The sequence below is a fragment of the Homalodisca vitripennis genome, chromosome 7 (assembly GCF_021130785.1).
Source record: "Homalodisca vitripennis isolate AUS2020 chromosome 7, UT_GWSS_2.1, whole genome shotgun sequence".
Taxonomy (NCBI): domain Eukaryota; kingdom Metazoa; phylum Arthropoda; class Insecta; order Hemiptera; family Cicadellidae; genus Homalodisca; species Homalodisca vitripennis.
The window spans coordinates 58,619,072-58,633,502 of NC_060213.1; the positions used below are offsets into that span (position 1 = coordinate 58,619,072).

At 30.0% G+C, this 14,431-nt stretch overlaps 2 protein-coding genes across 2 annotated transcripts in view; both read left to right on the plus strand.

Moving 5' to 3' along the window:
- LOC124365859 (ATP-dependent RNA helicase DDX42) overlaps positions 1-11,734 on the plus strand; it is a 36,939-nt gene extending 25,205 nt beyond the window's left edge. Inside the window, exons 15-16 of the mRNA XM_046821945.1 lie at positions 5,189-5,299; positions 7,108-11,734. Coding sequence (XP_046677901.1) covers positions 5,189-5,299; positions 7,108-7,239 — 243 coding nt within the window. The 3' untranslated portion in view covers positions 7,240-11,734. The remainder of the gene's footprint in view (positions 1-5,188; positions 5,300-7,107) is intronic.
- Positions 11,735-13,961: 2,227 nt separating this feature from the next.
- The window catches only part of LOC124365860 (neprilysin-4-like), a 69,214-nt gene continuing 68,744 nt past the window's right edge, over positions 13,962-14,431 (plus strand). The window contains exon 1 of the mRNA XM_046821946.1: positions 13,962-14,253. Within this exon, the coding sequence (XP_046677902.1) occupies positions 14,246-14,253 (8 nt within the window). The 5' untranslated portion in view covers positions 13,962-14,245. The remainder of the gene's footprint in view (positions 14,254-14,431) is intronic.

Below are 14,431 nucleotides of genomic sequence, written 5' to 3' on the forward strand. Positions count from 1 at the left end.
TCCAGTTAAATATTAATAAATTACTACTTTTTCAAATCTCAAATTAAAGTTATTAACAAAGTTCAATTTTAATTCATTTCTCTTGCAAGCATGAACCAAATCTAACTTGTATGATTCTATTATGCTCTATTGTTCTTCGAGAATAAGTTATTCAGATTGCTCTGTAGTTTCTATGAATTTAATTTTTCCTATAAAAAAGACAACAAAATTAATTTAATATCAGATCAAGATGACTATTTCAATAAAACGTACAATAAAGTGGTGCTTACCTCAAAATCACTCGCAGAAAAAAAAAATTTAAGAAATACGGCGCACTGCAATTAACTTTACTCACGAAAATAACCAAAGAAAAAGGGTGAAAATTATGAGTGGGGCGCTTAAATACTTCCTTTCCAATCACCTTTGCAGGACATCCCGTGGTGCTCTCTCATTGGTCCAGCAGTATGAAACAAGGAGAACAATACTCGCAACAAGACAAGTTCTAATCAATTCAAGGTAGTCAACCTGCCTTCCTAACAATTAAAACTACCAGTGCTAACTTGCCAAAGGATTACATGTTCGATTTTACCCTGACATGTCACAATCTAATCTAAAATTAAGTCCCAATATTTCGATCCCAAAATTTTTTATTTAATTTAAGTTTTAATTAAAAAAATAAATCAATGTAGCTTTAAAAACGGCTACAGAGAGGGATATAGAAGAAGTGAATAAGATTATTATCATCATTAAAGTTCACATTTGTATCATACTGAGTTATTAATTTATTTCTAGCTATAATCATCAGAATACAAATTAAGTTTAACCATTTATTGAAAGTGTATAGTAGTAGCAAATATTACAAAATTTGGGGGCCCAACGTGGGGCTTAATAAAATATTAATAAACTTTGATTTGAGACAATTTTCTAGATCGTAAGAATAGCCTAGACATAAGTACTGTACGTAGTTGGTTGTCATTTATTCATATCATCTGTCAATAGACTATAGGATTAGGTTATTTAATAACTCAGCGTATTAAACATTTAATTAACAAGACATTAGTCCTGTAATATTATTCCTATCTTTTATCGCAATTAATGTCCCGTGATTTTAATTTAAGATACCCTAAACGGTACCCATTTCCAACAAATAATATGGAAAATAACCAAATGCTAAACGTAAACAAAGACGCCATTAATCCCGGTATCGAAGACGAAAGCGGACAGAGAGAAGAAGCAGAACAAACGCCCACAATTCCTCGCGCTAACCAAGTCAACATTCTCACAGAATTCGACAACCAATCACGGATGAATGAAAACAGTGCTACCAACACGTACGCGGTAAATTTCCCTGATTCCCTACAGAGACGTGAAGATAGTGCGCCTTCAACACTAAACATTGTAGTTGAACATTCTCATTACACTCAATCAGTTGATGCCATTGGCAGTGACAGGTCAAATAAGCAAACCGCTAATGAATCCCAATCGACAGCTCTTCATGCTATCATGAACAGTTTTAAGACAACTTAATGAAAATTTGATTAACACTAAATCTGAGTTAAACGAAAACCTAAACGCAAAAATAAACGAAAACCTAAACGCAAAAATAAACGAAATAAGTGATTGTATTTATAAAACTAAAATCGAACTTAGCCATGAAATCAAAACTTGTAGGAGACACTCGAGGGACAAATTAATGAACTGCGGGATAATCAAACTGAATTCCGCAATGAATTGAACGCTATAAGGGACAATCAAGACCAATTCCGTGAAAAAATAGACCTGAAAATTAAAGAATCCACTGACAGCATTAGAGGTGAATTAAATCATAGGTTTGAAGAACACAAGACATTTGTTAAACCAACAGATGAATAACCAACAATCCAAGATATTAGAATCGGTACAAAACAAAAATCAAACTCTAGAATAAAATTGCTTTTGAAATAAAAAATGCTATTGACCAAGTACGACATGAAAACGCGGAAACAAATAAAATACAACTCAAAACCATTATAAATGAAATTCAACCACAAATCCAAAACAATCATGATAGAATAAACAATCTAGCCGAGTGTATTAATAAATATGAATGTGAATTAAAAAATATAAAATCCTAAATTTCAAATTGAGACGAAACCATGTGGACCATTGCAAGTCATTTGTACCGGTGGAGATTCTGTAGACAGACAAGTGCCAAAATTCAACGACGTTCTACCAGTCCAATGGAATTTTTACAAAAAATTTAGAAGGTATTACGAAAAAAATATATGTCGTGTGCAACTCACACACACATCTAACACTGAACATCTCATTGACATATCAGAAAGTAGTCTCAAAGGTATAAAAACATAGCACCAGGAATAAAATACGAAACTACAGCGCTATAAAATAACGACCTCGGATATTTAAATCAGAATTATTCTTCAAACTATAACCCTACTAGTGAAGTTCAAGTTAACAACATAATATGTGATAAAGATTTTCTTTTTTGATGAAAAAATAGAACATCCACTAATAACTAATCCTATACAAATAAGATGTCCAGAAATTAACATCAAAATTAATAATGTAGAAACTAATGCCTTAATTGATTCCGGATCATCTATTAATTGTCTTGGTTTAAAGATAACCAACAATCATTAAAGCCATTTGAAGAACTGCCTCTAGCCAATACTACCATTAAAACTGCTATTGGGACCATTTCAAAACGAATCAACAGAGTCATATATGTACCTGTCACGGTAGCTGACAAGACTACTCACATACAATTCCTTATAGTACCGCATCTTGTCAAACCAGTGATTTTAGGAATGGATATGCTAGTATTATGGAAAAGCAGAGCTAAACTTTAATAATAATACAATAAATATGAAAATAGACAATACAAATGTTATAATGAAGTTTGTAATGGCAATAAATGAATGGCACTTATGTGAAATCACCACTCAACAAGGCATTCTGCTTAGGGAAAATTTTAATGACTCAATGTCAACATTTTAATGAGTATGGCACTATAAAACAATGGGAAGACAACAATATTAATAATGAGAATAATGCTTACATTGATCCACAACACAATATATCATCCAAAGATAATATGTCGGTGGAAGATATAATGAAAACTCTAATCCCTAATAACTACATAAAATGAAGAACAGAAACAATGTTTGATCAATCTACTATACTGATATAGAGACTTTTTCTAAGACAAATCTGGATGTTGCACTAAATATGAACTTATCATATCTCCGATTTGAAACCATATAAAAACTCGGTCAACAAAGCTACAGAAGATACTGAAGTTTTCGCGTTGGGACCTGTGTGAAAGTAATACTATTTCCCCAAATAAAACAGTGTAAACTATACACCCAGTGACATAGAACACTTTTAATCAATACTATATAAACATTTTCCTATTAGGAGGTGATAATAATTTGTGAGTGGAAAGTATACCCCTATTCGGTACACAATTCATTTAATGTGTATTTCCAAAAAATAAAACTGTCCTTTGACATTTAGTAAATATTTGCCATTGATCTAATGTTTCTCTATTGTTTGTTTATTGTATACTAAAAAACTTATAACTTTGTTCGTTGCTTTGCTTAAACACTACCTAACCCTAATTTTAATTTTGTTCATCCTTTTTCCCTATTGTTTGTTTGTTAATTCAATTTATTAAATAGTATGTATCATCATCAATTAATTTACTCATTTAATGTGGTTTCATCCTTCTCTTTAAGTATCACACATCTATATGTATCATTTGTTATTCATTCGTCATTGTATCGAAACCACGTTCATTTATTTCACGTGATTTCTGAGGGGATATTGTAATGACTCATTCCATACACCCATCTCACATTCATATGAATACTTAATTTAATTTAGAAATGTATTAGTAATAATAATTAAATAATTAAGGAATAATTATTTATAAATTGTCTAAAATTTTAATACAAACAATAATAAATACAAAATTAAATATATCAAAATTAATCAAAATTCACCTTATTACATATAAAACTCAAAAGTTATAAAGTGGAACTCAGTGATACAGTGTGCAGGGATGATTGTTGAAGAGTGAAGAGAGCAGAGGTTTAAAAGTTGAGAGGAGAGAGGGATATAGAAGAAGTGAAGCAAGATTATTATTTTAAATAAAGAAACTGGTTACATTTTATTCAGCAGTATTTGATTCAAAAGAAAGGTTAATTTATTAAATTCATATTGTCACTGAAGTACAGAAAAGCAGAAGACAGACATTGGGTGAGAAAATTCATTTTAAATTTAACAGTGATCCATTGGAAGAACATAAAACCCAGGAACATTCAATTTGGCTAACAATTCAAAATTAATATAATTAAAATTTAACACAATTATTTTTTTAAATTACAATATATTTTATTAAAAACAATACCTAATATTTCTATTTCATTAAGCCAGCACGACCACCCTGCCCTAAAATTTAAGAACTGTATTTAAAAAAATTTACCATTATTGTATCCTCCATCTTGTTTCAAAATTCAAACCTGTATGTCAATTTATCATCATTAAAGTTCATATTTGTATCATACTGAGTTATTTATTATTTCTAGCTATAATCATCAGAATACAAATTAAGTTTAACCATTTATTTAAAGTGTGTAGTAGTAGCAAATATTACATTGTATTGACAATTGTTTATGTGGAGAATTTGGTCTCTCACCTAATTTATCCTAAATTCAAAACTACATACACTTGTTTTGTGGTATTCTTATGTTCTTTTCGAAATTACTTACTGAAGTAAAATTACAAATATGTTATAAACAAACCTCTTTTATAGAAATAAAATAGTGTGATATTTCAGAACATTATCATTTAGGTAAATTATAAAATGGTATTCTGAAATATCAATATTATTTACAAACAAATACAAGTATTTGTATTGTGAAAGGGTTAAGGCAAGGTTAGAGAAATATTCATGGCATCAGGAATAAAGTAATTTGAGTTATAAATTGTTGTATTTATGGATTTTCATCAAGGTCTTAAGTGGAGGGTATCAAGTAGTGATCGCAGAAGTCATTTTACATTCTGGAGGTTTTTTATTTTCATCTTCAAAAAATATATCTCTAATGTTTGCCAATAACAATAAAATTCGTTAAAATCAACTATGAAATTGTGGTATCAACACTTCTGTTATTGTAGCTGGTACTAATAAATATAAATTTATTTGCAGAGTGGACCCTCCATGAGCATTGCCGACATGCTGCCTAAGTCGAAGACAGGTCCTGGAACTGACAGGCTAGCAGCAATGAAAGCCGCCTTCAGGGCACAGTATCAAAGTCAGGTTGGTGTCATTTTTGTATATGGATATGTTGGCTGTAAGGAGTAAAAACCTCACCAAGTTCCAATTAAAAGTTTCAGTAATGAATCTGAAATTTTAGCGATGGTCGGAGAATTTAAAAAGATTTTGAATGGAAGAGCAGTTTGAATAAAACTCAATTTTTGTGATGTCAATTATTTTTGAGAAACTTAACCCTCACAACTCATACTAGTAAACCCACAGAATGATACATTGGTATTTGTACTTTTATAGCATATTCTTTAGATATTGAAAAAATGCTAATTGGTAATTAATAAGTGTTATATACTGTATTTTTTTAAGCACAAGAAAGTGTAAAACAATAAAAATATGCATTTAACAGTATCTTGCTTTTCATTTTATATAAATTTTAAAATGTTTAAATTTGGTTTATATATTTCCAAGATTCACTCATTGTAGCTTTTACATAGTAAAGGAATAGTAAGATACTTTAAATGTACACAATTTTGTAATTAAAAACAAAATATAAGATGTATACACTTATTTACTACTTTTTTAGTCATCACCAGAATCAGGTTTCTTCCATGAATGTGTAAGCCCAGGGTAGGGCTTACAGCCTCCAATTCAAATTCAATTAAAAAAATTCTTTATTCATCAATTTTTACTTAAAACTACAAAGAAAAAAGAAAGAACATAATTATGAGTTTGTTTTAGACCAGTATTCATTAAAATTGTACAAGGCAGCCTCAACAAAAAATGCTTATAAAAATTGTTTAATTTTGTCAGATTTCATTAATATTTTATTGATATTGGGAGGTGGTTAAAAAGCTGCATTCCTATATAAATTGGATTCTTTAAAAAAATGTCTTTATTATGTTTAATTTTTTTTAAATTGTTTTTGTTTCTTGTGTTATAGCTATGTTTGTCAAAATTTGTAGGTAATGCGCCATTAATATTTTTCACATGCAAAACGGTTTTATATATGTAGAGACTGTAAACCATCATTATTCCTATTTCAGTGAAGTGATTTTTACAGTATGCATCATAATTAAAATTTAACATAATTTTTATGGCTTTTTTAAGAGATACAATTCTGTTCATATTACAGAGAGATATTGACCCATACACTTCCACTCCATATGAGATGTGTGAGTGGATCAACGCATAATAAATAGATTTAAGCGTTATTAAAAATCTTACTTTATGGTAACATTTAGGGTGGATGCCACTGTTTCAACTGGGACACCAGAAAACATTTTATTTCTTTTTATACTCGGGAGCACAAACAAAGCAAATTCTTCAGTTTTTTCTTTTTTTTTCAGGTAAATATGCAAATAAATTACCACCATCACTCAAATCATTCGGGTTGTGTGTTGGATCTTCCTGGCTAGCCAAATCTCATTTTATAACAAAACAACCAACCATAAACAGTTACATAAAAGCTTAGCAACATTGGCAGCGGTAAATGTCAACATTGAGCAAGGCATCAGCCATGCACAGTCACATAGTCGGTCAATCTACCTATAACCAATAATAAATGTTATGATATTCAAATTAACAGCTGATAATAATGTATTGTATCAACTTTGGAGTCAGACTTATCCTAGAAGTTGGATTTATAATTTGGTTACGTTTAGTTAAATGTTGTGCCTTAATTTATGAACTCATATTTACAGTGTGTTTTATTTTAACTGCCAGAGTAAAGACAAGGTACATGATTAGAGTTAAATTACACTGGGTAATTAATAGTATAATTTGATTTTTGCTCATAGATTTACATTTTTTTGCTTTTACTGCACATGCCTCTGATAGATTCTAACTTGTTCTTACAGTTCACAGCTTCCGAGGATCACACGTGGGAGCAGACTAGGGACCATCCTCAGGGTGTAACACAACCTTTGTCCAAGGGTCCGCTCAAGGAGAGGAAGGCAAAGAGGAGTCGTTGGGACACCGATGATTCCTAGGGAAAAAAAACCTCCTCGTAGAATACTTCTGTTAAGTGTATATTAATATACAAGTTGTTTTACTTTTTCACAAGATTAGTCATGTATCCTCTGTTTCTTTTGTCATTGTGACAATGTTTCACTTTTGATCTTGTAAATAAAAGGATGTTTTTTTTATAATCCTTGTTCAGAGACTATACGCTGATAAGACTGATGGGAAGTAGTGAATGTCGATTTTGTTAAGATTAAAGCCCAGTCAGTAGGTTGAGGACATCTTAGAAATTCCATTGTGTTCTTTTAATAGTGACAATGGTTGTATGAAGCATTGATCTCTTTGTTCAAGAATTTTTGTCTCTAGCGATGTATCTCGATTCAAATTTAGCCACACAGTTAGAGCATATATGTAAAAAGTTATTACACATAGAGAAGTAGGCAAATTTTCTCTTTGAAGTTCATGAACTTTTGTTTTAAATTTATTCCATCGTTCCTCTCATTAAATAAATCTATGTATATAGAAAAATTAAAAGAAATTACTTAAGTATTGCTAATGAAGTTAGAAGACAAGAATAAACATCGAATTTTACTAACTTTTAGTACCTATTATTGTTCAAGCCTTTTTCCTCACTGTAACAAAATTGTAGGTACGGTATTTGGAATTATTGAACAATTTTCCTACAAATAGGATCCAAATTATGACAGTATAATTGCTTGCCCTGTTCAATGTCACTGGGTTGAATGTGTAGGAAAGGGTAAACCAATTTTTAAAATTTTCATTTTTACATGCTTGTAACTTTGAAAGCATAGGATGAGTTGAAATTGTATGGATTTGTTGGTGATTGGTAATTCAGACAAGAAGAAAAAATTATTTGTTGTCCAAGTAAATCCAGTGTATTTAAACAAAGGAGCATTACTTGTAAGATGTGAATACCAAATGAAGAAGTACCTGTATGAATTACTGTTCATCATAATTTGAGGTAAAGATCTCAAGTTTTGATTTATGAAAGATTTGAGAAAAGAACGTTCATTAAGTTGAAGAGTTTTCAATTATTTGAAAGTTGTTATGCATGCTGATAGAATTTTTACTATGGAATGTCTTCATTCATTATCCTCAGATTGTTGAGTTTACTCTGTAATTAATTTTGTTTTAATCAAGTAAGTCTTCCATTAAATGGGTGACCACTTTTCCAATTGTGTTATTAAATGTAAAAATCGTTTACATTACCCAACATTTTATAAATAAATAAACGGATGCATGGCTGTTAGCTAAAACATAACAGATTGTAATATTATATGGCTGCGATAATCATTGGGTAAGTAATGTAAGGGAAAATATATGAATGCCTGTCAACACTAAAAGAAAGTTTAACTTTTATCTATTTGTAAATTGTTCCTAATTTATTTCTTGAAATAAATAATATAGTGATTGACAACTTACCAGTATAAAATGTATAAATTAATACTATAGTTTGTACTCCTATTTTAGCCCTGTAGAACACTGATTTAATTCACACATACTTTTACCAATTGCATCAATTCAATTTAAAAAATAAATAACTATGTATACTATATGCAACTTCCACCTAGCTGACGATCGTTTTGAGTTTTCACAATGCAAAGACATGTGTAGTTGATAGCTGCAATTTAAATCAGCATACCCTGTGTCTTAACCTAAATACGTGTTGTGGCTTTCTCCGTTTTACTGACACTCAATGTCCCGGTTTATAGGTTTGTGAGGAGTAAATCCTTAGCTAATCATTAAAATTATATTTTAAATATTAAAACCTCAAATTCTTTGAGTATTAAGCACTGAGTAATTTTTGTATTTTTTTTATTCGTCCCTGGGTTTAGTTTAAGCTTTAAAGTTAAGCCTGGTGCAAATCAGTACAACTATCCCATCTTTTAGGATGGAGATATGCTGCTGTTGTATTGTCTTTGATTAGTCTCTTCTGTGGTATACAAATTGAAATATCACTACCAGACAACTGTAACCCTTCGTACGTAAATCTTTCACGGCTTAATTTACTCAACACTGCGTATGACGGGAAGTATCGTAATTAAGTTTTTGTGCTTTTTCATAAACTGTACTTTGTAAAACTAGTGATATAATGTACTAGAACGTTGAGCGAACGTCAGACAACAGCTGTGCTTCATTCATTGTTGTTAGCCTCGTGTTATTGATCCGAAACTGGTTTATGTAGCTACCAACCGCCATTTTGTGCTCTATGCTGGTGTTTTTGACTGGTTTTTCTGTACTGCCAGTGCAACTCTTGAGAACAGCGTGTAAAGTTTGTTCCTGTGTTGTGTTGCGTGTTAAATCATGTGTTCAATTTGTTTACAGTTATAGATGACTAATAGGACTTTTATGTCTTTGAAATACTGATTGTATCTGTGCTAGACAAGTGCTTTGAAGTGTTTCACACTCAGAAAACCTTTTGACATATGAATTCTGTGTTTGGTATTGGTTATGCATTTTTAATTTGTAAAACATAACAAGTTTTTTTTTTAATATTCAGGTTTTATTTATGTATTTATTTTTTTGCCTTACAATAACTTCAAAAACCTAAATTGAAAGAGAAATTTAAAAAAATTAAAATTAATTTGTTATAGTATCGTACTAAGAGTAAGAACGGAAATTTATATTTAGCGTTGTAAGGGTTATTATAGTACGATACCTTGTTATTATTGACTATCGTGTATCACTGAGGCATTAAATGCTTTCGACTCGTTTTTACAAACCTTCTGTCTGGAGTACCTGATTTTCTGAATTCACAAGAGAAAGGCAATATTACCTCAGCATGTATAAAATTTCAAATTTGAGACTATTGGATAGTAATGGAGCAGTTACAAATTGCAGTAACTAGGATACACAGGTTACAGTCACCTAGGGGGTATAGAACAAGGCACTTACCATTGATTATGATTATGTATTAGGGTGTACCACATTTACTATACATTAGTAACTGAATCATAATTCAATAACAAAACTCATCAAATTAATAGTATATTATGTGAAATATTTTTATCATGGAACTGGCAGTTAAAATCCGTTTGTCCTGTAATAACTTATACTTCATACAAGCCAAGTAAAACCTTGGAATCATAAAACTAAATTCTACAATTTTTAGGGAAGCACAGATAAAAAATATACAATAGGTTTGAAATTGGAATTAAAATATGGCAAAAGGATGGAATTAGTTGTTTAGGTTTTTAATTATATGGTTTTATATATGGAAATATAAATTAATTGATTACGCTTCACAACTACCCACATGAACTGACATAGAATAAAAAAACTATAATATTACATTGTCTGATCACCCACATAATTAGATACTCGTTGTAGTAAAACTTAACACTAATGTATAACAACTTGTGCTGTGTAAACATCTTAACAAATTAGACAAAATAATATGTGAAAACAAGAACAAACACTGTGGTAGAATCTGTTTATGAATAATTTATAAGTGTATGTAGAAACGTAATCTAGTGGTACCCAAATATTATCGTAATACACGGTGATCAGTACTATAGAAAGTGATTCATTTCATGTAGTTGGACAACTGTCACTGCAGCTTCGGTCACGACTGCCAGCACCACAGTTAAAGTTAACTTTCAGTAACCAAGAAGAGTTTGTATTTATATTTTGTTTGTGTACTTTATATTTTACGGATTCCATAATCATAAAATCTAACACCGGTATGTTATTATTGTATAGAGTAAATTATTTAAAGCCTGTATTCAATGAACACAGTGTATAAGAAAAATCTAAACACTGTCAATATTAATTGAGTTGTTTTCGATGATGAATAAAATAGTTAACATCATAATCATCGATTCAATGTATTCATCATATGGTGTGGTTAGTAACAGTATAGTGTTTGTTACTGAACATAAAAACTTCAATCAGCTCAAAATTCGAATAATGTTTGAAACCTTTTTCAGTTGTGTTATATTAATAATTATATTATTAATTTTATGTCTGTGATTTAAATGGATAGTTTTTAAAGAAATTTGTATGTGTTTTGAATATGAGCAAATTATGTGTTATATATATCTTAGTCTAACCAAAGTGTGTTTAGAATTTTATTTTATTTTTGATTCTTGATTCATGTAATATTGCTTGTATATACAATTACTACGGCTCAAAAAAAACATGAGATGTCCCTAAATAAACATGATTTTTATAAATTTTTCAGTACATTTTGCAGGCTTGTTAAGCTTAAGCTTTAAAGTGTTCACTTGTTTTAGAATTTCCAAAATTAATTCTATAGTTACCAATACAATTCTGGAAGTGTAGTGATATTATCGTCCTCTAACATAATTAAATTTCTGTGGCTGAAATTTTCGTGAAGCATAATGACATGATTTTAGGATTTACAAATTCCATTGCTTTAAGTTCTAGTTTTTTTGTGAAATTTGTGTATCATTGTGTGTTGTTTTATGTACTGTAAATTATATAATAGGTACAAATTTTGTTTGGTTTATAATAAACTGTTGATAAATTTTCAGTAATGTATTGGTTTTGTTAACTTTTTTAGATCCAGTTTCCTGTTAACTTAAACAAGTAATAATGAAATACATTGTAGACACCCACTTTATGGACACAAGTGGTCTCGAAAAAGGCAATTTGCTGATGCTTGCTTTTTTATTAGTGTGATTTTCCTTCAGTGGGAAATCGTTTTAAAAATGCCTAATTAGTGTGACTAACTGTCTTAGATTATTCTTCTATAAATAATCTGCAGATAAAACTCTTATCCATAAAAAACTCTACAAGTACAACATCATCTGTTGTAAAATTTACACTACAAGGGGTGTAAATGCCATATTTACTTTGGTAAGCATATAAATAAAAACCAAACTAAACTAACAGATGTCAAAGTCACGTTAAAATATATCGTCCCCCAAAACATAAAGTGGTGTAAGTATCGAACCAATTTTTAAGAGCGCAAAATTGTAAACGTGTCAATAAGCAACAGTTGTAGTCATGGATGCAATTGTGTGTGTATGTGTATTTTTTAAAAGTTATTACATTATATAGTTAACCTTTTTTCAGATGTTTTCAGTTGTGGGAAACATAATAATTTGAAATTAAAGCAGTTATACCACTTCATGTTGGGACAGCAATATATGAGAATAAATAAAACAAGCTCCTAAAATATTACTAAAGTCCCTAAATTCTGGCAATCTGACCTCCTTTTTTGTGTTAAAACTGTTTTCATTATATACAAAATTTCATAAAATGCAGGGGGGAAATCAGGGTTCTTAATTGCGTTAACAAGTCATGTATAGAAAGAATGCTAGTTGTCACAATGCTTTTACCAGCATTTCTGCCAACCATAGAAAGAGAAATTAGCACTTCAGAGAACCCAACAGGAATAAAAAAAAACAAAACAAGGAACTTTTGAATCTTGTCTACAATTTACTTCTTAATTTAATTAAATCTAACATATTTTATAGCTAAATTGGATTGTATAGATGTCTGAATCATTGAATAATATAAGCTATAATTAATTAATTTAAAAACAAACACTTGTTTTTTTTTAAGTGAAAACTTCTTTAGGCGCGTTGAGCGTTTTGGTAGAGGGTAAAATCCTCGGTTCGCGTCACCGACATGCTAATGATAATAGTTTTAACCGTAGACTTGTTTATAATGTTTAATAACCATAGTTACTAATTTTAACAATCACACAATAAACATATAAAATTTTAATAGTTTAAAAAACTGTTTGGCTAAATTTTGAGGCCCCTGATTCCGAGTGTATTTGATTAATACAGTTTTTCAGAAAGAAAATGTTTCATTTTGATTTTTAGAGAGATTTTAGTTTTTGATAGATTTTTATTGTGAAATATATATGCTATTATAAATCCTCATAAATAATAATGTATTTCAAAATTAAAGTGATTTTTGGTGACCGTTCTCAATTTATTCTGTGAGAAATAAATCGCGTTCGTTACTGTTTTCATAAATACAGAAGTACATTTAAATATACTGGAGTGTTTGTTTTAAATGTATAAATAAAATCCAATAAGAAAGAAGCGTCTACAATGTATAATGTTATAATGTTTAAAGTTTATTTTGAAAATGAGACTGTTCAGTAAATTTTAACTAAAAGGAATGTTGAAGTCAAATTTGTTTTTGTTAAATAAATTGATTGGATGTAATTCTAACTAAATAGCAATTGTTACCAGTTGATAGCGAGATCAGCAGACATACCTTGAAACTATCTTATAGGATCCACTGATTGAAAGAACACAAAAAGTACACATAGTTAGAAATGTTTGATTGCACTGCAATCTTTCTCCACCAGTAGAAAACATTCTAGTTGTCTATTCACTTGTAAAATATGTGTACTTGTATGTGTTTCTTTAATCAGTGGACTGTATAATATAGTTTTCAAGGTAGGTTTGCTGATCTCCCTATTAATTCAAATCTAAATAGTATTAGTATTGATTTTGTATGTTTTGGATTTTTGATGATTATTGAACATATCAATTCCAATTATTTAATACACAATTTTGATTTTAATTAGGTTCCATTATTATTACGAAACAGAAATAAGAACAAATTGTATCAGATTTGTCAGTCATCACTGAACTATAACAACCAAGTGTTCATAGAGTAATAAAGGGGATCGGTCTCTCTTTTTTCAAAAAAAAGTACTGAGGAAGGATAGAAAGACAAAATACATATGTTTCACAATATTTTTTTGTATTATTAAGTGCAAGTAGTTTTGGCATAAAACAACTCATGATCAAGATTTACTGTATTTCAATATATATTTTGTAAAAGTAAGAACTAAAGAACACATACATAATAGTGGAAAGGAAATGTGTAGAATTTGGCAACTGTAAAAAGGATATGATGGACATTCTGGTTGGTCCTATGGTGATGTGATATCAGGAACATGTCAATGTCCTCTGAAGATGAGCAGAGCGGTGTCCTAGTTGATAACAGAGATAACAGATTGTGCCATCCTCTTCCTGATCAGTCTGTATGTCTGTCTCTTGATCAACGCAACCAGTTGTCATGTTCTGGTAATGTAACCTATATACTTTGTTGTTCACCTTATTTAGGGTTCTGATATAGTGTAGAAAGTAGTTATTCTGCAGTCTAAAACGGCTTCCAATCCAATTGCAATATTTTTTTAAATTGCAACGTTCTATAATATTATGAAAGTCTCATTTGTATTTGGTATAATCAAATTTACTGCAC